The sequence below is a fragment of the Lissotriton vulgaris genome, chromosome 10 (genome assembly GCF_964263255.1).
Source record: "Lissotriton vulgaris chromosome 10, aLisVul1.2, whole genome shotgun sequence".
In the NCBI taxonomy this organism is placed as follows: Eukaryota; Metazoa; Chordata; class Amphibia; order Caudata; family Salamandridae; genus Lissotriton; species Lissotriton vulgaris.
The window spans coordinates 783678786-783704012 of record NC_141698.1 but is presented as its reverse complement, the minus strand read 5'-3'; the positions used below and the strand labels follow the sequence as shown (position 1 = coordinate 783704012).

At 43.9% G+C, this 25227-nt stretch overlaps 1 protein-coding gene across 11 annotated transcripts in view; it reads right to left on the bottom strand.

Annotated features, from left to right (window-relative positions):
* The window catches only part of TAX1BP1 (Tax1 binding protein 1), an 804469-nt gene that overhangs the window by 600339 nt on the left and 178903 nt on the right, over positions 1-25227 (bottom strand). For all 11 annotated transcript variants that reach the window (XM_086941702.1, XM_086941704.1, XM_086941697.1 and 8 more), the window contains exons 4-5: positions 18125-18312; positions 11415-11573 (exon numbers count right to left, since the gene is read on the bottom strand). In XM_086941702.1, coding sequence (XP_086797828.1) covers positions 11415-11573; positions 18125-18312 — 347 coding nt within the window. The remainder of the gene's footprint in view (positions 1-11414; positions 11574-18124; positions 18313-25227) is intronic.

Below are 25227 nucleotides of genomic sequence, written 5' to 3'. Positions count from 1 at the left end.
ACTGCAGTTTGGATGGATGCACATGTCTTTTTCAGAAGTTGAAAATGTTGATCCATTTTAACCCTGCACCCTCCATTATTTATCCAACTTCACACTTTAGTATAGTGCCAAGTATTCTAAAGTAGAAGGCGCTTTTCTAAAATTCGTTATTGCTGGTCTGCATTTTGGAAGATTTTGATGTCTTATTATTAAACTAAGCAAACAGTCTCAAAGATGGGGCCGTGCATTCGCTTTCCGCGTGCGCTCTGCCTCAGGCCGGCATTTCTCCTCCCCTAATTATTCACTGCACGGCCTGCTGCTCCCCGTGTGTCTCGTCATCCTTCCAGCTCAAACATGCCTCTCCATTTTCCTCTGCTGTCCTTATCCCAGGCAACTACACTTACTGGCCCGTAGCTCCCTTATGTGCAACAGGTACAGTGCCACCGTCTAGGACTCACTCTCAGACCCACATTCGGCTGTAGCAGTCACTAATGGAAGTTGCTTGTTTTTTAAAGCAACCAAAACTATATGTAGCAATATACAGTTCAGTGCCATTTCCACTTCAGGGACGGGTCTATTTTTTATTTCTAACCCACTGTGCCCAAACAGTTTTATCGTTTAAAAAACTCGGCTGCAGAAAACATGACATTCTCTTAAATTTGTGCACCTAGTCACCCGGTGACTCCCGCGTGTTCTTGTGGACGTGTTTGGTAATGAGCCACTGTAATGAACTGTTCACAATAACACATAGACCACTACACAGATCTTTCTGTGTCATGCAAACAATTGTAAATCCTGTGTGAGCCATCTCAGTATTTCATCCTTACTTGGTGGTTGCTTTTTTGACCGGTTATTTCGTACAGCAAGCAGAATTATGCTACATAGTCAGACTGTGTTAAATATTCCGTCTGTATGCTGGTGATACACATGTCTGGCTTCATAACCTCTCCTGAGAAGTTAAACTTCTTAATAAACCTGCAAAAATTGCAAGACTGTCTGACCGGCCACCCCTTGAAACACAATCCTTTAAAATTAGAGTTTCTCCTCATAGAGCCGTCTCAAACGACATTGCCTGTACGATATTGGCTTGATTAATGTGTCGAACTGGATTGCAAACAGGCAGTCTTTGGCAGGGTTTCCTCCCGGGCAAAAGACCCAATGTGCAGTTTCAAGTGAATGATTTCTAAAAATCTGCACTTTTAGCTAATATTTCTCTGGAGGCTTCGTTGATGTATTCCTTAGCAGGCCCTCCAAATCCTCGTCCAATCTCTTGTTACAAGATGCTTCCGATGGGAATTCTCCTCTGACTGGTCTTCCCTAAATATATCTAGGCCCTTAAGGCAGTTTTACATGTAGTGGTTTGCTCCCGCAAATGGACCAAAAAAATGTGGCTTCACGGCCGCTTTTCCCTCCCACAGGTAGCCATCTCTTTGTCCCCCCGCAACCGCCCAGTTTCCTCGTTCTCTTTCTTCCTTTCCCCCACCAAGGCCCTTGCGTAATAGATACCATCACCCCCTCATGCTCTCCGGTGACTTCCCCATGTGTTCTTGTGGCGGTGTTTGCTTTAGATACTTGTTTTCTTCTTCATTCCTTTTAGCATCCTATGCCCAATTGAAGCGTAATGCAATGTGGCTGCGTGCGCGTTGTATGCACCCGGTAAAAAAAAACACTTATGTTATGGTGTACATCAGTGCAGCGCAGCGCATTATGCAGTCTTACAGTTCTTCCCTGTCCTTCTATGAAATCATCTAAAATGGCATGTCATGTACATACTTTGTTAGGCTACTAGGGTGAATTAAGTGTTGTAAATATTTAAACAAATTAGAATAATTAGCGAGCATGAAATGTGTTCACATGTCGCATGGCAGTGCATTTTCACAAAACTAAACGTTTGTATTTACAACCCTGTTTCTTTTTATAGTCATGTAAATACAACACATAGTACATTACAAATGCTATAGGTGTCACGTTTGCAAAAATTTAAAACTATTGGCATTGTAAATGACAAAGCTATTAATTTTGCTATTTTCAAGACCAACACATAAAAAAAAATTGTCAAACCAATAGCTCCAACTTTTCTAATGCGAGACCTGTTGCATTTCCAATGCTTGTTTCACTTTTGTGCTTACTACTATGGTATTTTTTTATTTACCGAGGCTCCCATTCCGACGACGGGGAATGATACAAAGCATGGGAATCTATGAAAGTTCCAATACTGGGGCAATCAGATCTCGAGGGCGTAACAGGGGCAGCAAGACTGAGGGAGGAGAACTCACCCCTCTTGAAGTTGAAGGTTGATCCATATGATGTTTCTTCACCACTTTAGGTTTTGGAGACACCTTCTGATATTCACTGGTTCTCTTCAAAGATGAAGAAGTCTTGATGAAGACACACTCTCCACATCTGAAAGAGGGTTCTCTGAAGTCTTCAATTTCTGTAGCCACAGAAGGAGACGCCCTTCTCTGTATTTCAGAGTCTTTTGAGAGAAGGTTCTACATATCTTATAATCCTTAACTTGGTGATCAGGATATAGGAAATATATGCACTTTTTATGAGGATCTTCAGAATGAAGTCTCTGCTTTCCACAGGTTCTGAAGAGGGACTTCTTGGTGGTAGACATCATAAAATTGAATTTCTGAGAAGCAATTAGAAGAAAACTGAGCAGAGCTCAGGGAGACTCCGTTCACAAGACGTGCAGTAGAAAATCTGAGGGCCTGAGCCTCTGGGGAGAACATTCTAAGATGGTGCTGACGCCTGATTGGCCGGAATTTGGACCAAAACATTAACTATGACATATCATATAAGTGATATGTTGTCTATCTAGGGAAAACTCTATGGCTTTTGCTTTCTTTATGTATATATGCTTGTGTTATTTTACATTGCTATGTTATGTACTATGGGACTTCCACTTGGACCACGGGGAATATTCAAGCATGTAAATCTACGAAAGATACCCCAATCCTGGAGAAGAGGGTGTCCCTGCCTTTAACTGAATATATAAATAAAATGCTGCATTGCTACCACTTACATCCCAAATTCCCATACTGTCCCTTTCGGTAGCCTTTAAGTCATTCAACAGCATCTCTGCCTTGCGCATGTCCTTGTATGCATAACTGGAACTTCTCTGATGCCCCCTCTCCCTGCTGTGCAGGCACACAGCATTCTGCTATCCCTGTGGCTAAGCTGGCTGTGTTTCAAGCTTTCACATACGCTCAAGCATCACACCACCAGACACTGTTTCACAGCACCTTGGTGGTCATCCTGAACAACATGAAAACCCTTTCCATATAAAATCAAAACAAAAAACACACACACCCCACACAGTGTAGATTGCTATCCATGTGGGCAAGCACTTCAGCTCCACCTATAGGGTTAGTAAGCGCTATGCAAATGCAACAATATAATATGACAAAGTAAAAAAATTCAGGCCACAGTACCAGGACACAGTTTTGGGAATTTTCTTTTATGGCAGGTAAGCATAAATCTTTCCAATGTTTCAAGGAAAGGAACAAGATTAGGGCTACAATGCTATTTGTGGTGGACCAAGCTCTTACATTTCTGAGACTCTGTTGAAAGTATAAGTTTGTTTGTTTTGTACTCCGAGAAAGTGTACTGTTGTGGGGAGTTACCCAGGAATTAAGCCAGTGACAAGGAGCTGAACACCGAGCTCTGGTCTATTTATGTTAGGAATACTTTGTGGAACAACGCCCTATATCTGCAGTTTACCAAAGAGCACTCTTACCCATGGTAGGGAATGCAAGTCACTGATCAGAGAGGACGTTGCAAAGGTATTAATCTCATCATGTTGTCATCCTTCATCCACCAGAGGAATAATTTCAAAGATTACGATTTATCCACGCTACCGGAGTGGTAAATCCATTGTTCCTTTGAGAAGTTTGCAAAGGTCTCACATGCAGCGTAAAAAATGACACTATGAAAGGGAAGAATCCCTTGAACAGAAAAAAAGACTAGGACGTATCTACAGTTGGATGAAACTTGATGTGCATAAACATATGTCACTCCAGGTGAGAACACAATCGCTTATTCAAAAAAAGGCTGCTTTTTTGTTTTTCTTTTAATCCATGCTTCTGGGTAGCGAACTAGATGTGTGGAAATAGAAGTGCAGCTCCAGACTCAGCTAAGCTGTCACCGAGGTCTGAAACCTTGACGTACTTTCTCAGATGATGCGTTCATAGCAGCTCAGAAAATTATTTGTATTATATATTATTTATAATTAAGGAGAACATTTTAGCCAACTCAACTGATGACTCCCTCAAGAACTATCAAGGCCAATAAAGAAGGGCTAAATTGTGGAAAATCATTACAAATGAACGAGGGCCTCATGGAAAAAGCAATAGCTTGGAAGATGATTTCCACAACAGACATCCACCCACAACCATGCATCTTAAATCAGAACACCATAGCAAGTTTTCCTTTATTATGATAGCTAAACCAAAAATGACTGGCCATCCTCCAAGATTACTTATACTTGCACCAACAGAGGCTGACGAAAGTTCAACATTTCTCTTTTCTGGTCTCTCTACAAAGATCAAAGAAAAAGGTATCTCCTCCACCCAGTGAGTGAAACATGATTACGAAGGGATGATATGCTTCTGATTCCCATTATTGAAGAAAATGTGGACCCCACCAGGCAGATGCATATATATGGAAGATCAGTGTGGCCACTATTAGTCTCAAGCCAATTACAGAAGTCGGAGATCGAGCTGATAACATAGGTCAAACTTAACAGAGAAGCTCCTTGTCTCTTTCTTGTCTGAATGAACTGCAAGTCAAGTCAAGGAAGTTGACCATTATTGAAATATCATCACTGCATTGGCCCCTATTCCTAATGCTTGACCATCCCTAATAACAAATCCTTTTTACAGCCGAGAAGATACATTTACAAATTCTTTCTAAATGATTTGATCTCTTTTCATGTGCATTCATTAAGCAATGTGATGCTTATTTTGGATTTGACACAATGAAATTAGCCATGGGTGTCTTAATAAAAATGTAATTTAAAGATATTCATGACCTCTCTCATGGGCGGGTCTTAAGCACTCAGGTGTCTGCTTAAAGTAAGGCACACATTACTCTTATACTGATAAGCACTGCTAATACTGCCACATACATGCAGAAGATTCTTTTGGTTGACTTTAGGTGAATTGGTAAAACTTTAATAGGAAATTCAGTTTCTGCACTGTAACTCGTCTGTATTGTCTGTGCTTGTAAACAACTCAAATGTGATAATGCGTGTCTTGTAGATCTATTGCACACATCCAGAGCTAACTTCAGAGCCGCAGAAAAACGAGACAGAGCAAGCACAATGCCTGTATCTTGTTTTAACTATTATTTTCTTGCTCTTTGTAGCACAAGGTAGCACTGAACTGTTCTGTGGTAGCACAAGGTAGCACTGAACTAATTTGTTTAGCATTTAATTCGCAATTGGATGTGCCTCAAAACATTTTTTTGTTTTTGTGGCACGCTGCAGTGGAGCTAGAAGGCTTCATGTAGAAGAAGGTCGAAGTGGAAACGCTTGGAGAACTTGCACAACAAATAACCCATTGGTCTTTTGGTGCTTTTGGCATCCTCCATGTAATTGGCAATGATCCCTCCTGTGGAGTTGTTGACAGTAAGGATAGAGAAGTATGTTTTCATTGTTGAGGAGGCTTTACTTTTGAGAGCTGGGGGTCTCCTCTCCCCCTTGAAGGTCACCTGTCATAGAACACAGGCTTCGGTTACTGCTACTGAAATTTCTGCTGTCCGTAGGAATGATGAAAGCATTGATTACGATGTAGTGGAGGATATTATTCCTTCATCTCATGCCTGACTTCTGTTTCATTACTGAAACTTGGCTCAAACCTCATTCCACCCCCTCTATTACTCTGGCCATTCCAACAGGATATAAAATAATCAGGCTAGATAGACCTAAGAAAATAGGTGGAGGAGTTGCCATTGTACATAAAAATAACATCAACTGCTCCGTTTTGGCAGAACTTAGCACCCCTGAGATTGAACTATTGATCTTTAAAACTATTCATTCCCCTAAACAAACCAGATTGGGTGCCCTGGTATACCGTCCTCCGGGACCAAGTTCAAACTTTGCTAACATACTACTTGAAAACCTAGCACCATATGTTCACAAAGACAAAGAGTTCCTGTTAATAGGAGACTTCAACCTACATAGTGAACTCACAGATTGCAAAGAAGCACAATCATTTTTAAATGATCTCTCACTACTAGGTCTCGGACAACACAATGTGGGCCCAACTCATGTGGCAGGACATACCCTAGACCTTATAATCACAAATTTTTCCAGTGTTACATGCCTGCCCCCCACACAAGTCAGCTGGACTGACCATTTTATCCTTGAGTTTAACACTCCTTATCCTGTAACCACCATCCTTGAACCTACCAACATTCCTAAAGTACGGCGGCAATGGCACAAAGTTAATGAGACCACCTTCTCAGGGAAATTTGTTCAACCCTTCTCTACGGCTCCTGAAGATATTGACAATGCAGTTGATATATTTACAAAAGCTACCAAAACGGCCATAGATGAGATAGCCCCCTTAAAACAATTTAGACCTCGACCAGCCAAAAAACAAGAGATCTGGTTCTCTGAAGAGCTCAGGAATCTAAAGCAAACAGCCAGAAAATTAGAAAAGAAATGGAGGACCACCCATCTTGTAACTGACAGGAAACATTACTGGGATGCATTAAGCATTTACCATAAAGCAATTAGAACTGCGCGGAAAGCCCATATTACCTCCCTTATCACGGCTGCAGACAATTCCCCTAGGGTTTTATACCAGGTCTTACAGTCCTTTACCAATCCTGCAGCATGTGAGAGTCCTGACACCTCTTCACAAATACTCTGTGATAAAATATCTCTATTCTTTTCTAACAAAATAGATATAATTTATGCAAAAATAGTCAACTCCAACAACACGTTGACTACCAATGCAGTATCCATCTTTCATGATTCAGAGTTTAATAGTGGCCCCCACACCTTAGACATCTTCCCCCCTATTACTCCTAAAGATGTGTCTCTTCTCACTACGCAGATTAAAAGCAGAAGCCCCGATGACATCATCCCAGCAAAAGACTCATGCCCACCTTGTTGGAAATACTATGCCCCACTTTTGAAAAACTTATCAACCTATCCCTGAGTACAGGCTCCGTTCCCAAACAGTGGAAACAGGCCTTAGTTAGGCCTATTAGGAAGAACACCGCAATTCCCTGGACCGATCTATCAAACCTTAGACCAATCTCTCTGTTACCATTTTTAGGAAAGCTCACAGAGAAATATGTCAATCGTCACTTATCCAGCTACATTGAGATAGCCGGCGGCCTAGACTACTCTCAATCTGGGTTTAGGCCTAAACACAGTACAGAGTCCACCCTCCTGTCTGTCACTGACGACCTGCATATGTTCCAGGACAAAGGCTACTCAGTATTTCTTGTGTTATTAGACCTGTCTGCAGCGTTCGACACCGTGTCACACAACATCCTTATTGACCGGTTGTCGAACGTAGGGATTAAGAACAAGGCCCTTGCCTGGCTAGGGAGTTTTCTTACTGATCGCACCCAGACTGTCACCATGGGTGAATATCGATCAACAGAGGTAGAGATTACACCCCTGGCAAGAGTGATGCGCAAATTTGGTTTCATTCCCGTGTCATATGCGGATGACACGCAGCTCCTCTTTCCCTTTCAAAAACTCACCACTGAAATAAGAAACTCCTTCTCCGCTGGCATGAAAGCCGTCGCACAGTGGATGTCCACCAACTACCTACAGTGCAATGTCAACAAGACGGAAGTAATGCTGTTTGGAGATGCCAAATTACTGTGGACCCCAGATTGGTGGCCGTCTGATCTTGGTACTGTCCCAGAGCCCAAACAGGTCGTCAAAAACCTAGGGATTCGTCTTGACCATGACCTTTCACTCAAACAGCATAGTAACATGGTAGCTGGCTCATGCTTTCACACCATCAGCATGATGCACAGAATCTTTCCCCTGTTACCAGATTCTTTCAGAAAAACCCTAGTGCAAGCCCTCATACTGAGTCGTATCGACTATTGCACCAGATTGCTCCTCTCCGCTAATGAAGGAGTCCTGGACAGACTCCAGGTGGTCCAGAATACGGCAGCTCGCCTTGTCCTAAATGCCCCTCCCAGAACAGCATCAAAACCTCTCCTTGACAAACTGCATTGGATGAGTATTCGACAAAGGGCCAAATTCAAGATATGCTGCATTATCCACAAATGCTTAAACGGACATGGCCCGACCTACCTGGAACAGAAATTCACTCCCTCCAGATCACTGAGATCTAGCGAAAATCTTTTGCTGGCAGTACCTCGTGTTAAAAAAACTAGACACGGAGGGAAAGCACTATCTGTTGCAGGGCCCACACTGTGGAACAAACTTCCTCTGGCCCTTAACCCTTTCGATGCTGATGACGAGCTCAGCTCGTCATCACCCACGGGTGTCGTGTGCGGATGACGAGCTGAGCTCGTCATGGAAACAGCAAAATGGTAATTCCCAGCACAGGAGGGGGAAAACGCCTAGCAGCCAAGGTGTTAAGCTATGCACAGATCATCTAAAATTCAGGAAACAACTGAAAACTCTGCTGTTTACCAACAAAATCTAGTCCCATGCCTCTTCTTCTGTTTATCTGTTGTATTCTTATTCGGTACCAAAGCGCAGAGATACTCCAGTTGGAGTCGATTCCAGCGCTATATAAACTCATAAATAAATAAATAAATAAATAAATGCCCTAGCAAATGAAAGTTGTAGGCATCTGTCTTCACAGTGTGCTGATCCACATCTGCATGAAATCTGAATAGGACATTGCTTGCAAAACACAAATTGTGATGAACCATTAGGGAAACTCAGTATTTAAACCATGGAGGTTACACTCGGTCCAAGGACCTAGTGAAAATGTCTACACGCCCTGTTGGTAAAAACAACCCAAGAAAGGCCTAGAGGGTCTTGGACTAGCACTGGTTACAGGCAAAAAGCTCAATAGAGACTTGGAGATTATGTGGAAATCTTCACTTTCTACCTAGAAAGAAGAATCAGAAGGTTCCTTCATTGAAATCGAAAGCCTCAATGAGGGAACAAAGGAACAGGTGTGCACGAGAGCTGAACAAGAATGTGTCAGCACATACCCATGTGGGGACACGGGTGGAGGATCTGGAAACCAGCACACACTGTATGAGGAGGAGGAGGAGTTGGAGCTGGGGCAAGGGTGGCTCGTATGTGATCAGTCGCTCCAATTCATTATGAGCAAGTTAAAACATATCTCCTGTTGTGGCCTGTTTGACAGGAACCCTGATTAGGGGTAATAGACACACCAGTATTCAGACCACGCATGGATAGCTCTAGCATAAAGTGGAATTATTTAGGATCGCAATATCATTTCTCAGTTTCTTTCAAATATACCAACTTTGAAGCTGTAGTTGTTGAAGCTGTAGGTAAATTCCATGTTGCAGTAAGGGAGCAGCTCGTGGTATTTTCTTTAACTCAGAGATGCTAAACTATGCTGCAGACCAACATAAGTATTTTATTTTCTATCTTGTGACTAGAGGGGGCTCGTTTTGAGGGGTTAATGTTCCAAAAGTGTAAAATTACCATAAAGTGGTTGCAGTTCTGTCAAAATCTCAAACCAACATTCCTGGTCATCCCCTTTACCTTTGACACCTTCACCTGCCAACAACCTTCCCTTAAATACATTATTATAAAAAAAACATTTTGACTGGTAGTTACCCTACATAATCCATACACAGAGAACTACAGTTCTGACAGGGTACCTCCTTAAATCCCATGCTAAAACAATGGCAAGGCCCCCAGTCTAGAGGACATGCATCCTTAAGTCTGCCTTAGACCATTTTCACTGTCAGTAAAAGTGGACAAATACATTTCCATGCTCTTATCTAGTTCTACAATAGACTCAAGTTTCAGACTCATTATGACTAAACCTATGCCGTCAAGAGCAGGGAACTATCCACTTTTTTAAATGTGTTCAGCATTTTCTTCAAAAACATCTAAATAATTGGAAAGAGTCAAATGTTGTGCGGTCAGTCCAGTAGATCTATCAAACATTGACCTATCCAACATGGATTTTAAAGCCTACCAATGAGCTGTAATGAATAAACCTCTTCTTCAGGGCCGGAGAAAAGTTATGAGGTTCTTAATGAGAAAACCTATTGCGAACAAATATCGAAACTTTATTTTCAGCATTCACAAACCAAATGACTCATTGGAATATCTGATTTAATGATATTTGTCAGCATTTCGTCTAGAAACATCTACAATGGAGAGGGGGAGGAGAGGACTTGAGGCATCCCTTTATAGTGCCTCTATACAGCCAGATACTTTAGGAGGACATCCCATCCACCATGAATAAAGACTTGGAGGACAAACAAGTAGCCATCACAATACCTGTGTGTATTCTCTACCTGGGCCAAAATATAACGTTCTTTAAAAAAAAATAACATGGTCAGGCTGATATCAGGGCACAGTCACATTTTACTGAATCCATTCCATACGAGAACGCAGGCAGAATATACAGCAAATGATTCCTCTCCTACCTCCTATTGTGGGCCTAGAATGCTGTCAGTCTCCCTCCTCAGTACAGCACGTCTTTTAGACATCTCATTAACGGTAGCCCCTGACCTTCTCTCCAGGTCTGGGAGCGGGGGCCTGGGTGTAAATCACATATCCGGCTTATACATATTCCCTCTTTTCTACCTCTAACTGCCGAGCCATGAGGCAAAGTTATTTTATGCCTTCTTGAACCAGCCCCTGCTGGCAGGGTACAATACATACTATTTGCAGCCCTGGGAAGGGAGTTAGGGGTTCAGGGACTTTGGGTAGCAGAACATTCATAAGGTCCGATATTCAACAACACCAAGGCCTTCACTGGGATACAAGTACAATAACTGAGCTGGTCTCCATCTTGATCTCCGCAACAGCAAAATCATACATTTCCCTCTACAACCATATTTCCAGCATGGCCAGGTCGACCGCCACACCCATCCGAGGTGAAGGGTTTGAGCAGAAGTATGCATGTTTATTTATTTTTAAGGGGATTATATGAATCAATGCCCTTGTCAACTTCAATGACACCAACATGCTTCATGTTCTCCATTTTTTGAACTTCATTGGTCCATCACCTTGAAAATCACTCTTGAATTGTAAGCAGTGCCTAAAAGGGGCATTGATTCTACGAACATCTTCGACACTGAATTTAATTATCAATGTGGAGGAATATGCTATGTTTTTTGCATGCAACGAAAACATTAAAGCTGAAATGTTCAATAAGGCAGGAAAAATGCAAAGGACACAAATATACTTTAAAGAATTTTGAGGATTATATGATAATTTGCAGGGTGACAAATTAAAAGAAACAATCATAATTACAACTCACCTTGTGTTCATTTTGTAGCTGGCTGTATTTGTCCTTCTCGTGAAGAAGTTCATTCTCCAGTCTCTCAACTTGCTGCCTTAGTTGTGCAGTTTCTTTCTCCAGAACAGCGGTTAACTTCAATAGCTCTTCTTTTTCTTTGAGGGTCTTCTCCATTCTTATCTAGAGTAAGTTTGGAAGTAAAAATGAGTGTTTCGAATCTACAATCCTACAAGATACAGCAACAAGCACAATATGAAGAAACTTTGCAGGAGAAAATAAGGTTGGTTAAAATGTACAATGTTTTCTGGGCTACTTTAAGCACTCCAAGCTAGACATCACAAGCAGTCGGAAGTACTGCCCGGTTAGTCTTCTGGAGCAAAGGATAGACTCTTCTGTGCCTCTGTTAGTTAGTTGATTTATAGCAACCAAGAACTGCATTGTTCTCACAATAAAAGCTGCAATTCAGCAGCATCAGTAATCTTGGAGGTTCAGAAAACTGCTACTGGCGTATCTTTACTCCATCTGAGCCAAACAAGCTTAGCCATGCCCTTCCGTTCCTACAGAATCAACTGAGCATTAGTCTAACTCGGTCATCTGTAACCAAGGCAGTCCTCGAACCCAGACTTGTTTGTATTATAGAAAGCCCTACCCAGCTTCAGATTGGCCAGTGGTCTGTGTCTCAGCTTATCTTGCAAAGAACTATTAGCTTTTTTCAAAATGTGACAATGCAAGAGACTATCCATCTTGCTACAGCCTGCTTGAAATAAGCTTTACCTCTCTACTCGTTATAATTAACAAAAAGTTAGTTATCTTTAGGAGTAAGATTAGTGATTGATAGATAATGAAAACAGAGAAGTCTTAATTAACATCAAGTTACGTAAACACCTTTCCATCAGAGTTGTAGGCTTCAAGGGAAAAAAACAAATAAGATATTAAGAGTTAGCATTACCAATTCACTCTAAGGGGGCAATATTCAATTCACAAGGAGATTGTTTCCTAACTGGAGGGAATAGCTTCCTGAAGCCTACCAGAACATTTTCATCACATGCATCATGAAAAAGGTGCCTGTCAGTATAAAAGCCTCATTTGTGGCTTAATGGGTATCTGAAAATGGATGAGGTGCCACTACTGACATGGCAAGTCTGTGGCTATCAGAATAATCTTAAAATTTCTGGCATGTACTTGGCCATCAATTCTGGATGCTGATGGATCGGCAGAAAATATAAAGGAAGCATCACAATCCAGTTCTGAGAAACATTCACCAAACATCGAGGTTCTGTGAACCTGGAAGTGTAATTGTGGCAGTTGACAATTCTTTTTGTAAAGAAAGGATCGATCCCTCATTGCCCCAACAGAAGAATATGTCTGATAATACATCATTTTTAAGACCCAATTGTTCTGATCCGCAATGTGGAAGCCTAATTTATTTCCCTTTGTATTCTACAGACTTGTAACAAACAGCCAAGAGATGTGTTCCTCACCGGAGACAACGTAACATTACCTGAGCTTGTTTGGTGTTAAGTCTGAATCTCTCCTTTCCTTGTTTTTTCGGATGAACCACAGGTGTTGTTTGTTTGCAGCATGAACATATTGAGTACTGAACATGAACGTTGAAAAAAAGGTCTGAGAGCCTGATGTACTGCCCCCACAGGTCTAGGATATGTAGGTATTTGTAGGAGATCCCCTTTTCAATGGAGACCATGCTTCCTGGGTATCTAGATCCCCCGTAATACCATTAAGTCGAAAATAAACTAAACGTGTCTGAGTGTCACATTTCAGCTGGATTTCAGCTAATCAGGCACTTTTCTGTTCTGTCCATGTTCTGTCCATCCCCCAAGTTGCTTAGGAATCAGAGAAACTATGGTTCCCAAACTAAGGGTGCCTTATATAGGTCGATATCATTTGGGGATGTCTCTAATCGTATATATGTCTACGGTCTCACACTCTCTGCACTGATTTGTTTTAACTAGGCTGCAGTTGGGAATATTGCACTTTTTAGTTGCCTTTCCAGTTATGAACCAACAACCTAGTGACATGATCCCATGCCCATGGGACGTCACTTCAAAGCAGAGCACTAAGCACTTTATTCTATTTTGCAGTTTTTATGACGGGTTCTGGAGATTTTACTTGAAACAACTTTTTATCCCAAATTATATCAGGGATCACAAGGCTACCTTAAAGTTTCTGTGCGCCCTGACAGACTCTTTTCTAAGTTTTAGTATTGCCTCATTTATATGGGATGCAGTTCGTATTAGGATTAGCATTACCTTTTAGTGAACATGGACCATGTCTATTTGATGCACTTTTATTGTATTTTAGAAGCACATGATGAGCTGAAGGCATACCAGCTAGAACGATCTTTCCTACAAACCACAAAGCAGAGTTTACGGTTGTCCCTTAAATCTGCTGTTTATGTAACTGAGTGTTTCTAAATCTTTGTATTGCTATATTTACTTATGATTGTGGTAGGACTAAGTCATGTATTATACCCCCTTACTACGAACCGAGGACTGGGACTTTTCTACTAGCCACTGTTTAAAGAATGCTTAGCCCATTTTTTTTATCTGTCTTGAATTGTTTTGATCTTTCTATTGAAGGTTTTTAAATCATTAATTTAGCATCCCGGTTTTTTATGGCCAACTTGTTTGCAATGAATAAATATTTTTGGAACTGAGAGTCCATGTGGTCCAGCCTACAGTCCTTCAAAGTTAAAGTCAGAATGGCAGGATTATGCTGAGAAAGAAGATGCCTTGCCATTTTCAGCAGAGACAGAAGACAAACAAAGAAGGACCTAGACAACTTCATGAACCGTTTCACAGCCAATTAGAACGAAGTTGATGGCCAACTATTCCTAGTCTATATATTGTCACCTAAGTACCCATCGCACCCCATTTTTAAAAAACTAAACTTCAACCAAAGAGTTGGGAGCACAGTAAGGATCACATACCCTAGATGTCACAATCTCTTAGTTTTCATAGCGGAAGTGTGAAGGATTGCAATGGCTGGTGAACATTATTAATGTTTTGGTAATGTTACCATACCACTTCTAGCTCGACTGCGGTGAAGATTCAAGGATGTGATTCTATGAAAAAGAGAAAATGCTGGAAAAACATTTTGCAATGGCGCCTGCCAGTGCAGGCAATTGGTAACTATCTGGATAGGGCAATAGAATGCGACATGGATGTATGTTAGTCCCCACTCCTAGACCAAACGCCGGCTAAAAACCCTTCAAACCTAACTAGCGAGGGAGCCAGCTGAGAATGCACAAATAAATTGGCAGTACCAAGCTGTCAGCTTTGTATCAAAAAGTAAACACTTTGCAACTTTAGGTACTAGACTGAAACCTACGTAGTTCCAGTTCTCTCATCTGAACCTGGCCACATCACATTTAGAGCAAGGCTCAAACATCCTAAGCTCAGTATGTTCCTGCTCTTATGCTGCATCGGAGTCCACATCATTCCAAAACCTATCGCGGTTATACACTTTATTGTGAATTTAAACATTCCCAATGCTATCAGTGACTCAACTTATGTTGGTTTCAATACCCTTTCATTTAAAATGCCCAAGAGTCAAACAATACATATTGGGTTTTTTGTGTGTTTTTTACAAGGAGTCCAAAAGTCAGAGGGTAACCGCTTCACTAGCCTAGTCATCAAATCGATGACATGAGAAACGGTAGGCAATTCAGATGCAAAATAAGTTCTTAATGTAACATTTATCACTCACAAAGAAGGAAGTGCTAAATGGGAAAAAAGAGGTATCAAGAAAATGATCAGGAGAGTAAACCAAGATCACAAATGTTAAACGTTAAAAACTATGAAAACACAAACCCTTACACAAAAAAAGCTATTGAAACTGTCACGGGTAAAGAAACCAAAAGAACAGGAAAAAGAACAAAACCTGAAAAAGGCCCCTTTACTTAAAGAGAGATCTCACACAACAAGGGGATCAAACAAAGTAGCAAGTCTTTAGTGGAGCAAACATTATGAGGGGGGTCTATTCATGGGAATTAATGTGGCAGATGGGGGGAGCTCTAAATGAACCTTAACTCGTAGCTCAGACTATCAGGCTGTCCTGTTTAATAGAGGGATTTATCTTCATTTAATACATTTTTATAAGAACGATTTTCAGTCAGTTCCAAACAAAATTTTTATAAAGCTTTTGGATTTTATTTCGGACTTGGATAACCAAGCCATCAATGGAGACCTTCTGGGTATATTAGTAGGTTGGTGATTTTAATGCAAAAATTAATGAGTTAAGCTCAAATAAGGGAAAGGCTCCCTATGCACAATCCTCGTTTTGCAGAGGTAGAGAACTTGAACGGCTGACCAAATCACATAATTTGTCTAATGTTATGGATCTGGTCGCTGAGTCAGATACGACTAATCACCCAACCTATAGGGGAAGGGGGTGCAGCTCCACAATTGATTATATTTTTGTATGCCCCCTAATTGAGAAACTGTTGATCTCCGCCGAAGTTGTACTTTCTAACTTCGGAGACCACAACCCCATTAAGGTAACAATATGTACAGCCCGTCGGCCGATTTTTCAGATTTAATGCGGGGCAGCTAATTTAGTCGTATCAACTGACAACCTAGGATTGTGCTGGAAGGGGGCCGATAATTTGGATATTTTTAGGAAATTGGTAAAGGATAATATGCCACTTATCGATTCCTGTCTTTCATTGGAATCCCCACCTGCGCAGGTTATCGAGGATTTTGGGAAATTTGCCAAACGGTTAAAACCATCCTTTCCAAACCTCCCCAGAAGGGAGTGCCCACCCCAGATGGTTCAATCATGATTGTTCCCAAGCGAATAAGAACCTACGCAGGGCATTAACTAGCACCCCTAGGTGCCCTATGGGAGTAAAGCGGGCAAAAGATGAATATAAGGAGGCTATTAAACGTAGGAAGAACAAAGTTTTAAGGGAACGTAGGGACAAATTGCCTGATGCAGCAAATTTAAAAAATGGAAACATCTTTTGGGCGGCGGTCAGGGAAGTCCGCTCTATGGGCCATTCACTGACGCTAATTAGCTGTAACATAGCTAGCGAAACATGTGTGGACCATTTTTCACCTATTTATTCTGCCCCACCCCCATGCGATTTAACCCGCATCCCAGGTAATCCAACCCCAATAGATATTAGCATTTCTGAAGTTGTAGAAGCAAATAATCAAAGTTTAAGAAATAAAGCGCCTGGCCCGGACGGGCTGCCCATAGATCTGATTAAATGGAATCCGGCCTTTTGGGACCGCTGCTTCTGAATATTTTTAACAACTTATCATTGGCAAAGATACCTGAGACTTGGGCCAGAAGTATAATAGTCCCGATATTCAAGAAGGGAGATAGATCTCTTCCATATAACTACCGACTTATCTCCTTAATAGACAACAGCCTCAAAATTTTAGGTAGAGTTCTCTACAACAAAATTGTGGATCGGATTGAAACAAGCAACATTTTGGACCCTTGCCAGCTGGGTTTTGGGGGTAAGGTAGGAACTAAGGAACAATGTCTCAATCTAAATCTAATTATCGGTAAATATGCTATTACCAAAAAATCCCCGGTATATATGGCTTTTATGGATTTGTCCACAGCCTTTGACCTAGTGAATAGGTCAAGGCTGTGGGCTATTCTTTTGGAAGGAGGCCTGGATGAAAGTCTGGTGAATTTTCTGGCATTTTTGCACAGAGACCTTAAGGCCCAAGTAAGAATCGGGGTGGGCGGAGAGGTCTCGGGTGCCTATTGATATTGGCATGGGGGTCAGACAAGGTGCGTGTTGGCCCCACTGCTTTTTATCATATAAATCAACTGCCTACACGCCTCTCTGAGATTGGCCACTCATGATGTCCCATATATCAATAAAGAACTGATCCCCGTGCTGCTTTACGCAGGACCCCTAATATTGAAAAAAACCTTGGACAAGTTGTCTTTCCTCACTTTAAAATGGACACTCCTATTTTAAAAAAAATAACAGCGCTCAACCACCACAGCAGCTCATTTGAGAAGATTTCTTAGGTTTTTGGGGTCCTCTGAAGATACATAATGCCCAAGTCTGCAACAAAGACTTTCTCACGGCAGTCTCGTTAGCCTCATTCACCTTGACACAGGCAGGTCTGCATCAAGTGATGCAGTTTTTTTTTTGTAAAAGTTTATTCGACATGTTATCATAAAAGCATATATCAAAGATTGTCCGTGATTTCGTAAAAACCCAATTCCAACAATACGATTAATAGTGATGCAGTCAAAGAACTCAGACTCCCGGCCCGCTCAACTCTACCTCTTCCCCATCCCCCACTCTCAGGACAGCATCGTGTGACATACTCCCCTGTTCACCAGGCCGGCATGAGAGTATGGATGGAGGTGGATGTCCTGGCAGCAAAGAAGCAATAAGAAGCAGTTCAGAAGCCTGAGTTCACTCCCTATTTCCACCGCCTCTAAATGTGAAAAAAAGATTTAGCAGAGGGGTGGGGGTGGGGAAGTAAGTCATCATTTTTTATCAAAATGCAAGCCTTGAAAAATCCTATTTGACTGACTCTAGGAGCTAAACGTGGCATCTTACTGCAAGTTACTCAAAATGGAGCCTGCTAACTTGGTTTCAGTTTTTTTAAATCTTGTTTTAACCTATTTCAATATTACTAAAGTTACGTATTAAGAAAAGTGGTGCTTTTTAATCTTGCAGTCCAACCCACTTACTAGTTTGAGCTCTTTACCATATAGTATGTCACACCAACCTCAAGTAATGCAGTTTTTGTAGTCACCACCAACATGTCGGATTGCCCTTCATCTTCCATCGTGAGCAGCTCTTCTATAGGTGAGGATGTGCGAAACTGGAATGGTGTGCTTGCTCCACGAATTTCACCCTTGTGAGTAACGTAGCAGAACTGGTAAAATTCTCCATCGTCATTTGGAAGGTAATAGCCTTACAAACAAAAGATATTATATTAAATATTACACAGCAACTTGTAGACTTTTTATAATATGCATGTAACATTGAATTATGCACATTTGGTGTTGAGAAAACAAACCAGTCTTCACTTGTATTCAGAAGCCTACGAAAATAATGTTATAGGATCAGATGATTTTAGCTTTCCTTAACAAGAAAATACTACCCTGTAAAAAAATGTTATAGGGTAGATATCAGGATATTTCAAAACGGACGACTATTCATCATGGTCCTGTGGTAAAATCTGTCACATCATCTATATAGCTATTTTGTGTGAATTTAAAACGAAAAAATGACTACTGACAGAAACTAGTTTTAAAAAAAACGGACTACTCCTCGTTCTTAGTACATATGGATAACAGCCGCGGTGCGTCCATTGGGGCGTAGGGGCGTAGCTTCACCAGCCACATGGACCTGCATCGCGGCCGCCGGCCGCAATCCTATCTACATAAAATTACTGTGACAGACTGTACATGATAAACAAAACATAATACCAGCCGCCGGGAATTGCGCAGGGTTGGTGGACTGCTGCAGCTTGAGTGACAGACAGTCCACACACTCAGGCTGCAGCAGACCGTAGTGCGCAAGTGCAAGTTGGTTTGCAACTTGCACAAGCATGCGCACTCACCACACTGTAAGGTCCCCAGCGGGACCTTGTTCGCCTGCCACAGCCCGGGTTTACAAGGTGCGACAGGGCGAGCAGCAAATGTGCCCCCCTAGCCAATCCTAGCGCTGCATGCAGCACCAGGATTGGCTGGTCCACCGGTGCAGCATCCCATTGGATGCCGCGCGTGGGGGGGGGTGGCGCGGGGGGGAGGGGGACATCTTGTCAAGGAAAGAGCTCTGTCGCGGCCGGGGTTGGCGTCTCTTTCGTGTTGTGTGCTCCAGATTTCGGCCTTAAGATGCTGAGGAACTCAGGCTCGCACCGAGTGGAAGGAGACGAAGAGCTCCTTGGAATATGGTGAGTCTGTCGGCTGGCGAGGATCACAGGGTGAGTGGTGAGGCACGGGATTGAGAGGTACAGAAAGATATGGGCACTGTTTGTTCAGTACAATGGATGCGGACCGGGGGGGGCGCCATTACCCATATCAATCTGATTAATCCTGATTAATATCCTCTATTGACGGAGTCAACCGGAGCATGAAGGAGGTTTCGTCCCATGGGACCTTAGTGATAGCGACTGAGGTCCGTTCCCGGCACCGTACGGCAACCTGAGACGAGGTTTTGGCCCGACTCGGCACCACCGCGGACCAGGCCGCAATCCCCGCTCTCTCCTGAGGAGCAGCCCGGCGGACTTAACAGTACGTGCGGCCTGCTGAGCAGCGGCGGGCCCGGCCTTACCGGAACACTCATAACGAGGAGGAAGCTACAGCTGGGTGCCAATGGTGCTAGCCAAGGGGGTAAGAGCAGTCGCTGAGCGGAGTGAGCCTGGGCACATATCCTATCCCGACCCCCATTCATCGAAGGAGACCTAGCGAAGGCCTAGCTGTTGGCGGCACGCTAGTTTGCGATAACACTACTTGCTTGCCTAGAGACTCCCCGGGGCCGCTGTGCTACAGGCGGGATTGGCCCCAGTATCGACTCGGCTCACCCCGCCCCCGACGGTGACCCTACACCACGACGACGTGGGCTATTGGAAAACGTGCGTGGCAACTGCTGTGAAGGGAGGACGCTCCCAGGAGGGCTCTATCGGCCTCCAGCTTCCACAACGTCCATATTAAGCGGGAGCCCAGGTACACAAGTGACGAAGCGGGCACCGGTGCCCAAATAGAAGGGGCGCGAGGGCTTGGGACTGAGAAAAGTAAGCGATGCTTGTGATTATTGGAACTAAACCCCTTCCCCCTCGCCGCCATCTTGCGAAGCGGCAACGGACTTCCAGCCCTCACTTAGGCGCGGCTTTCCCAGTGGAGTGGCGCAGTGACCAGCAGCTGAGCGGATTACACACTGGACAACGGGAGTGGACTGCTTCGGAGAGGTTGGCTGGAGTGTTTCTCCTGAATGTACCTTAGTCCAGGTGCGGTGTGGCCAGGGGTGACCTTCTAACTTGGACGACCTGTCTGTTCAACATGGGCAAGAACGACAAGACCCAGTCCAAGCTGACGTTTGATAACCGACGGGCAAAGGGCCCGGAAGCTCAGGCGCCTGAAGCATCGCCGCGGGGTAGCACTCCTGAGACATCGCTGTTTGCAGATATTAGAGAAATGCTGGTGTCCATGGAGAACGGCTAGCAGGACAGCATGGCGTCCATCGGCTCCAAAATTGATGCCCTCACGTACCGAATGGATCGTATGTCAGAGCGGGTAGACAAACACGCGAAACGCCTTGACATGTCCGAAAGGCGTATAACTGAAGTCGAGGAAGCTCAGACAGAATGGGACAAAGACCACAAACAGTTTGGCAGACTACTGCAGGTCATCCAGGACAAGTCGGAGGACTTGGAAGCCCGCTTGAGGCGCTCGAACATTCGCATAACAGGGGTTGCGGAGACGACGCAAACGGGAAAAATTGAACTCTTTGTGGAAAAACTCCTCATTACTCTCTTGGGAGAAGATGTTTTCTCGCCGATGTTTATTGTGGAAAGAGCTCACCGCACGCTGGGTCCTCGTCCGCGTCCAGGGGCACCTCCAAGACCGATAATAGCAAAACTATTGAACTACAGGGACAGAGATGCTGCGGTGCGAGTGGCCAGAGTCAAAGGGAAACTGCAGTTTGAAGGCATGGACATCTCCCTGTAAACTGACTTCACCGCGAAAGTCCAAGAGGAAAGACGGCACTTTGCTCCGTACAAGAAACAACTTTGTGAACTAGGCCTGGACTACGCGATGATGTACCCGGCGAAGCTGCGGATTAATAGACAGGGTCACTCTCATTACTTCACGGACCCCAGAGAACTTCATAAATCCTTAAAGGAATGGTCGAAGGAGCGGAGGAACAACTCGAGAAGTCAGGATGGGGAACAAGGCGAAGACACTCAACTAGATGAGCAGGACTAGTAACACTGTGACGGCGCAAGCCTTCTCTTTGTTAGAGCATCGAGTCACGGACCCTAAGTGCGCCTTCATGGGAACTGTGCTGCCATGGCTTGGTGAGACCATTCCATTATATATGGGTTCCCCAAAAGACATGTTAACCCGATTTCTGGTGGAGGATTTGGATACGGAGTATATTTTATTGCAGATACTGGGTGAACTTTAATAATTCTGGGTGGAATGTAGTGTTGATGAGAAGATGCCCACTGAAGAGTTTTGAAGGAAAGGTGTTGACGCAGGTTAATAGACACTAAAAGGGGAAGGGCGCGGGGGCGGCTTTGAAAAGTATAATGAGGTGGCATGGCTATTTGCTATTCCTGGTAACCTCTGCCCTTGTGCTTTTGGCTCAAATAGTCCCAAAAGAGACAGGTTCAGGGATTGTTCAGGGGAATTGTAGAGGGGGGAATAGGGGGAGAGTGTACAAGGACTGTCTGGCCAGGTTGGGGGTGGTCGGCTGTGGGTGAGGGGGGAGCGTGTTCTGGGGAAGGGGTTGGTTTTGGGAGGGGGGAGTTTAAGGTAATGCCAAGCAATGTGTTGCCTAGATTTGCCTACTGTAAGCTTGCCGTGATAGATACGGATCTACTGAGAATGATCTGCAGGACTGGTAAAACCCCGTCTGCCACCTATCAATCTCTTTGTTGGGATGGCTGATACAAGTGAAGTGAATACAATATGTGATCTGGAGTCATTGAATGCGCTATTGTGGAATGTGAGAGGGCTAAATGATTATCGTAAGCTCAGGAAGGTGCTAAATTATTTACCCAGGCATCACATTGAACTTGCTCTTCTCCAAGAAACCCACCTTCCACTTAAAAGTAAGATGCTGTCAGCTAAAGGGTTTGGGGGACATAGTGTGGCGGCGGGATTCACTACACACTCCAGAGGGGTGGTCACATGGGTCAATCCTAAATCCAAACTAAAATTAACACTCCTTGTAGCTGACCCGGAAGGCAGTTACTTAATTGCCAGATGTGCCGGCAAGGGGCAGGATCATATTGTGGTGAATGTTTATGGGCCTAACTACGATAACCCTGAGTTTTATGCTGCTCTGGCAGCGCATTGCAGGACACATGTCAGTTCCAGAATACTATGGGGGGGTGATTTCAATTTTGTGTTTGACCCAGACCTGGATAGGTCGGCTGGACTGGCCCGACGACCAGCAGGCTTGGATTTGCTTATGTAGACGAAACTGGTTAAGTTAGATCTTGTTGACGTCTGGAGACATACGTACTCCACAAAAGGCGGATACACACATCATCATGTATCATGATGTACACATTTAAGGTCTACATCAGGGATATGGCAATGACCAAACATTCGAGTGTAATTAAAACCATACGACAAAGACTGAAGCAGCTAGAAGCCCAACTGTCGGAAATGGAGGGACGCCTACAGAACAACCCTGATGCTGACACTGCATCGCAAATCAAAATATTACTTGCTGAATATCATGAGGAGGCGGATAGGAAAGTGCAACATATGGGCAAGTATGCCACGGCGCGTACGTACGGTGAGGGGGAGAGGCCTGGCTCTCTGTTGGCAAGAATGATGCGTAGCGATAGACGGCCACTGGTGATCGACGAACTGATTACACCTGCAGGGGAGGTAATTACTGACGAGGCGGAGATCCTCCAAGAGTTTAGAGAGTATTATGCTGATCTCTAAAAATCTAGATCATTACAAGTCGAGGAAGAAATAGACGATTACCCTAGCTACATCAAAATGCCCTTCTTGCCCAACTCACAGAGGGAATTTTTGATGACGCCCATACAGGAAGATGAGATCTTAGAGGCGTTGGAGGGGATGCGAGCTGGTAGTGCACCTGGGGCAGATGGACTGACTGTGGGCTTCTATAAAACATTTAAAGACAAACTTGTCCCACACCTGATAACTTTATTTGACGACATTTGTGAGGTGGGCAGCATGCATCTATGAGGGAGGCACTGCTTGTTACCATCTTAAAACCTGGGAAACCCCCTAATGCATGTAGTTCTTATAGACCCCTCTCCCTGATCAATGTGGATGCCAAATTGGTCGCTAAGGTCCTAGCTACGCGCCTGGCGCTGCTTGTGCCGGAGCTGGTGGCACCGGAGCAGGCCGGATTCGTCCCTGATAGAAACCTCACGTACAATATTCGTACGGTCCTAGGGACCATGCAGCATGTGCGCCAGGAAAATACAGCATTAGCGATTTTTCTCGACATGGAGAAGGCCTTCGACTCTGTGGAATGGCCATTCATGCTCAGAGTCCTACCGAAGCTGGGGCTGGGGGAACCCTTTCTCCAGATGCTGGGGGCATTGTACAACAAACCCACAGCGAGACTAAGAATGGGGGACATAGTCACAGACGCCTTTGAAATAAATAGGGGAACTAGACAAGGGTGCCCCCTCTCACCCCTCCTATACGCGTTGGTTGCGGAACCTCTGGCATGCGCGATCAGGGAATACCACAGTCTGGAGGGTATTAGCATTCCAACATATAAAATTGGAATCTCCACGTATGCTGGCGATACACTGCTATATGTGCGTGACCCGGAAACGAACCTCTCGTCAGTACTACGAGAGGTCGTTCGATTTGGTGCCCTTTCAGGGCTGAAAGTGAATTGGACCAAATCAGTTGCGTTCCCATTAACACCTGTAACTTTGCCTTTTGACATGGAATACCCATTGCAGTGGACTACTGACTCGGTCAGGTATTTAGGGATACAACTCCACACTAACCCAGACATACTGGTAAGAGAAAACTATGGGGTCGCATACACAAAACTAGTGGAGGATGTTGACGCATGGTGCAAGCTCCCATGTTCTTAATGGGCAGGATAGCCATTATGAAGATGGTGGTCTTACCAAGATTCCTGTTCCTGTTTAATAACATCCCAGTGGTTCTATCCAAGTCCTTTTTCAAACAGCTGACGCAGGTGCTCATTGAGCTGGCCTGGGGGTGCAAATAACCCAGAGTTCAGTGGAAGGTATTAATGCTTCCCTACGAGATGGGGGGTCTGGGTGCTCCAGACATGGAGAGATACTACAGAGTGGCACAAGCAGCTCATCTGCACACATGGATACACGGAGACCCTGTCATCCCCCATGTAATCCTTGAACGATTGTTCACGGATACCTCCCCCTTACCAGCCACTGCCTGTTTTCCGGTTGACCGCAGCATTGGTAAACTGGACTCCATCAAGACCACGAATCATGCTTGGCATGCGTTGTTACAGGCACAGAACTGTGAACTACTGTATTCCCCACTAATGCAGATAGACTGGGCAGTATGGCTAGCGCCGCTGAAAGAGAAAGGAGTCACGAGAGCACTGCATGAGATGGGAATCACGAAGATGGAAGACTTATTCATAGACGGGGTGGTTAAAACCTGGGAGCAGGTTCTCCCCTTGCAGACAGAGGCTTCGCTTTTATTACGTTTCCAGTTTCACAGGGTTCGAAGTGCGATGCTAGACCTCTTAAGCCCGGACATGGCAGAGCCACCGGATGTTCCGGAGCTTACATAAGTAATTAAAATGGTGTCATCATGCAAACTAGTCACCAATCTCAATAAATTAGGTGGCAAACACAAACAGTACCAGTACTCCAAAGCTAGGACAGAATGGCAGTGTGATCTGCAAATGCAAATTGATGACGTAATGTAGAAGTATTGCTGCACTAGCACTAGGAAACTGTCTCTTAACGGAAGGCACAGATTAGTTCATTTCAAATTCCTGCAACGTGTTTACTATACACCTGAGAGATTACATCGGTGCGGGCTTAGACAATCAGCAGAGTGTGAACGCTGTCATATGCAAGATGCAGATTTTTTCCATATGGCATGGGACTGCCCTGGCATTAACAAGTTTTGGAATGAGGTTTTT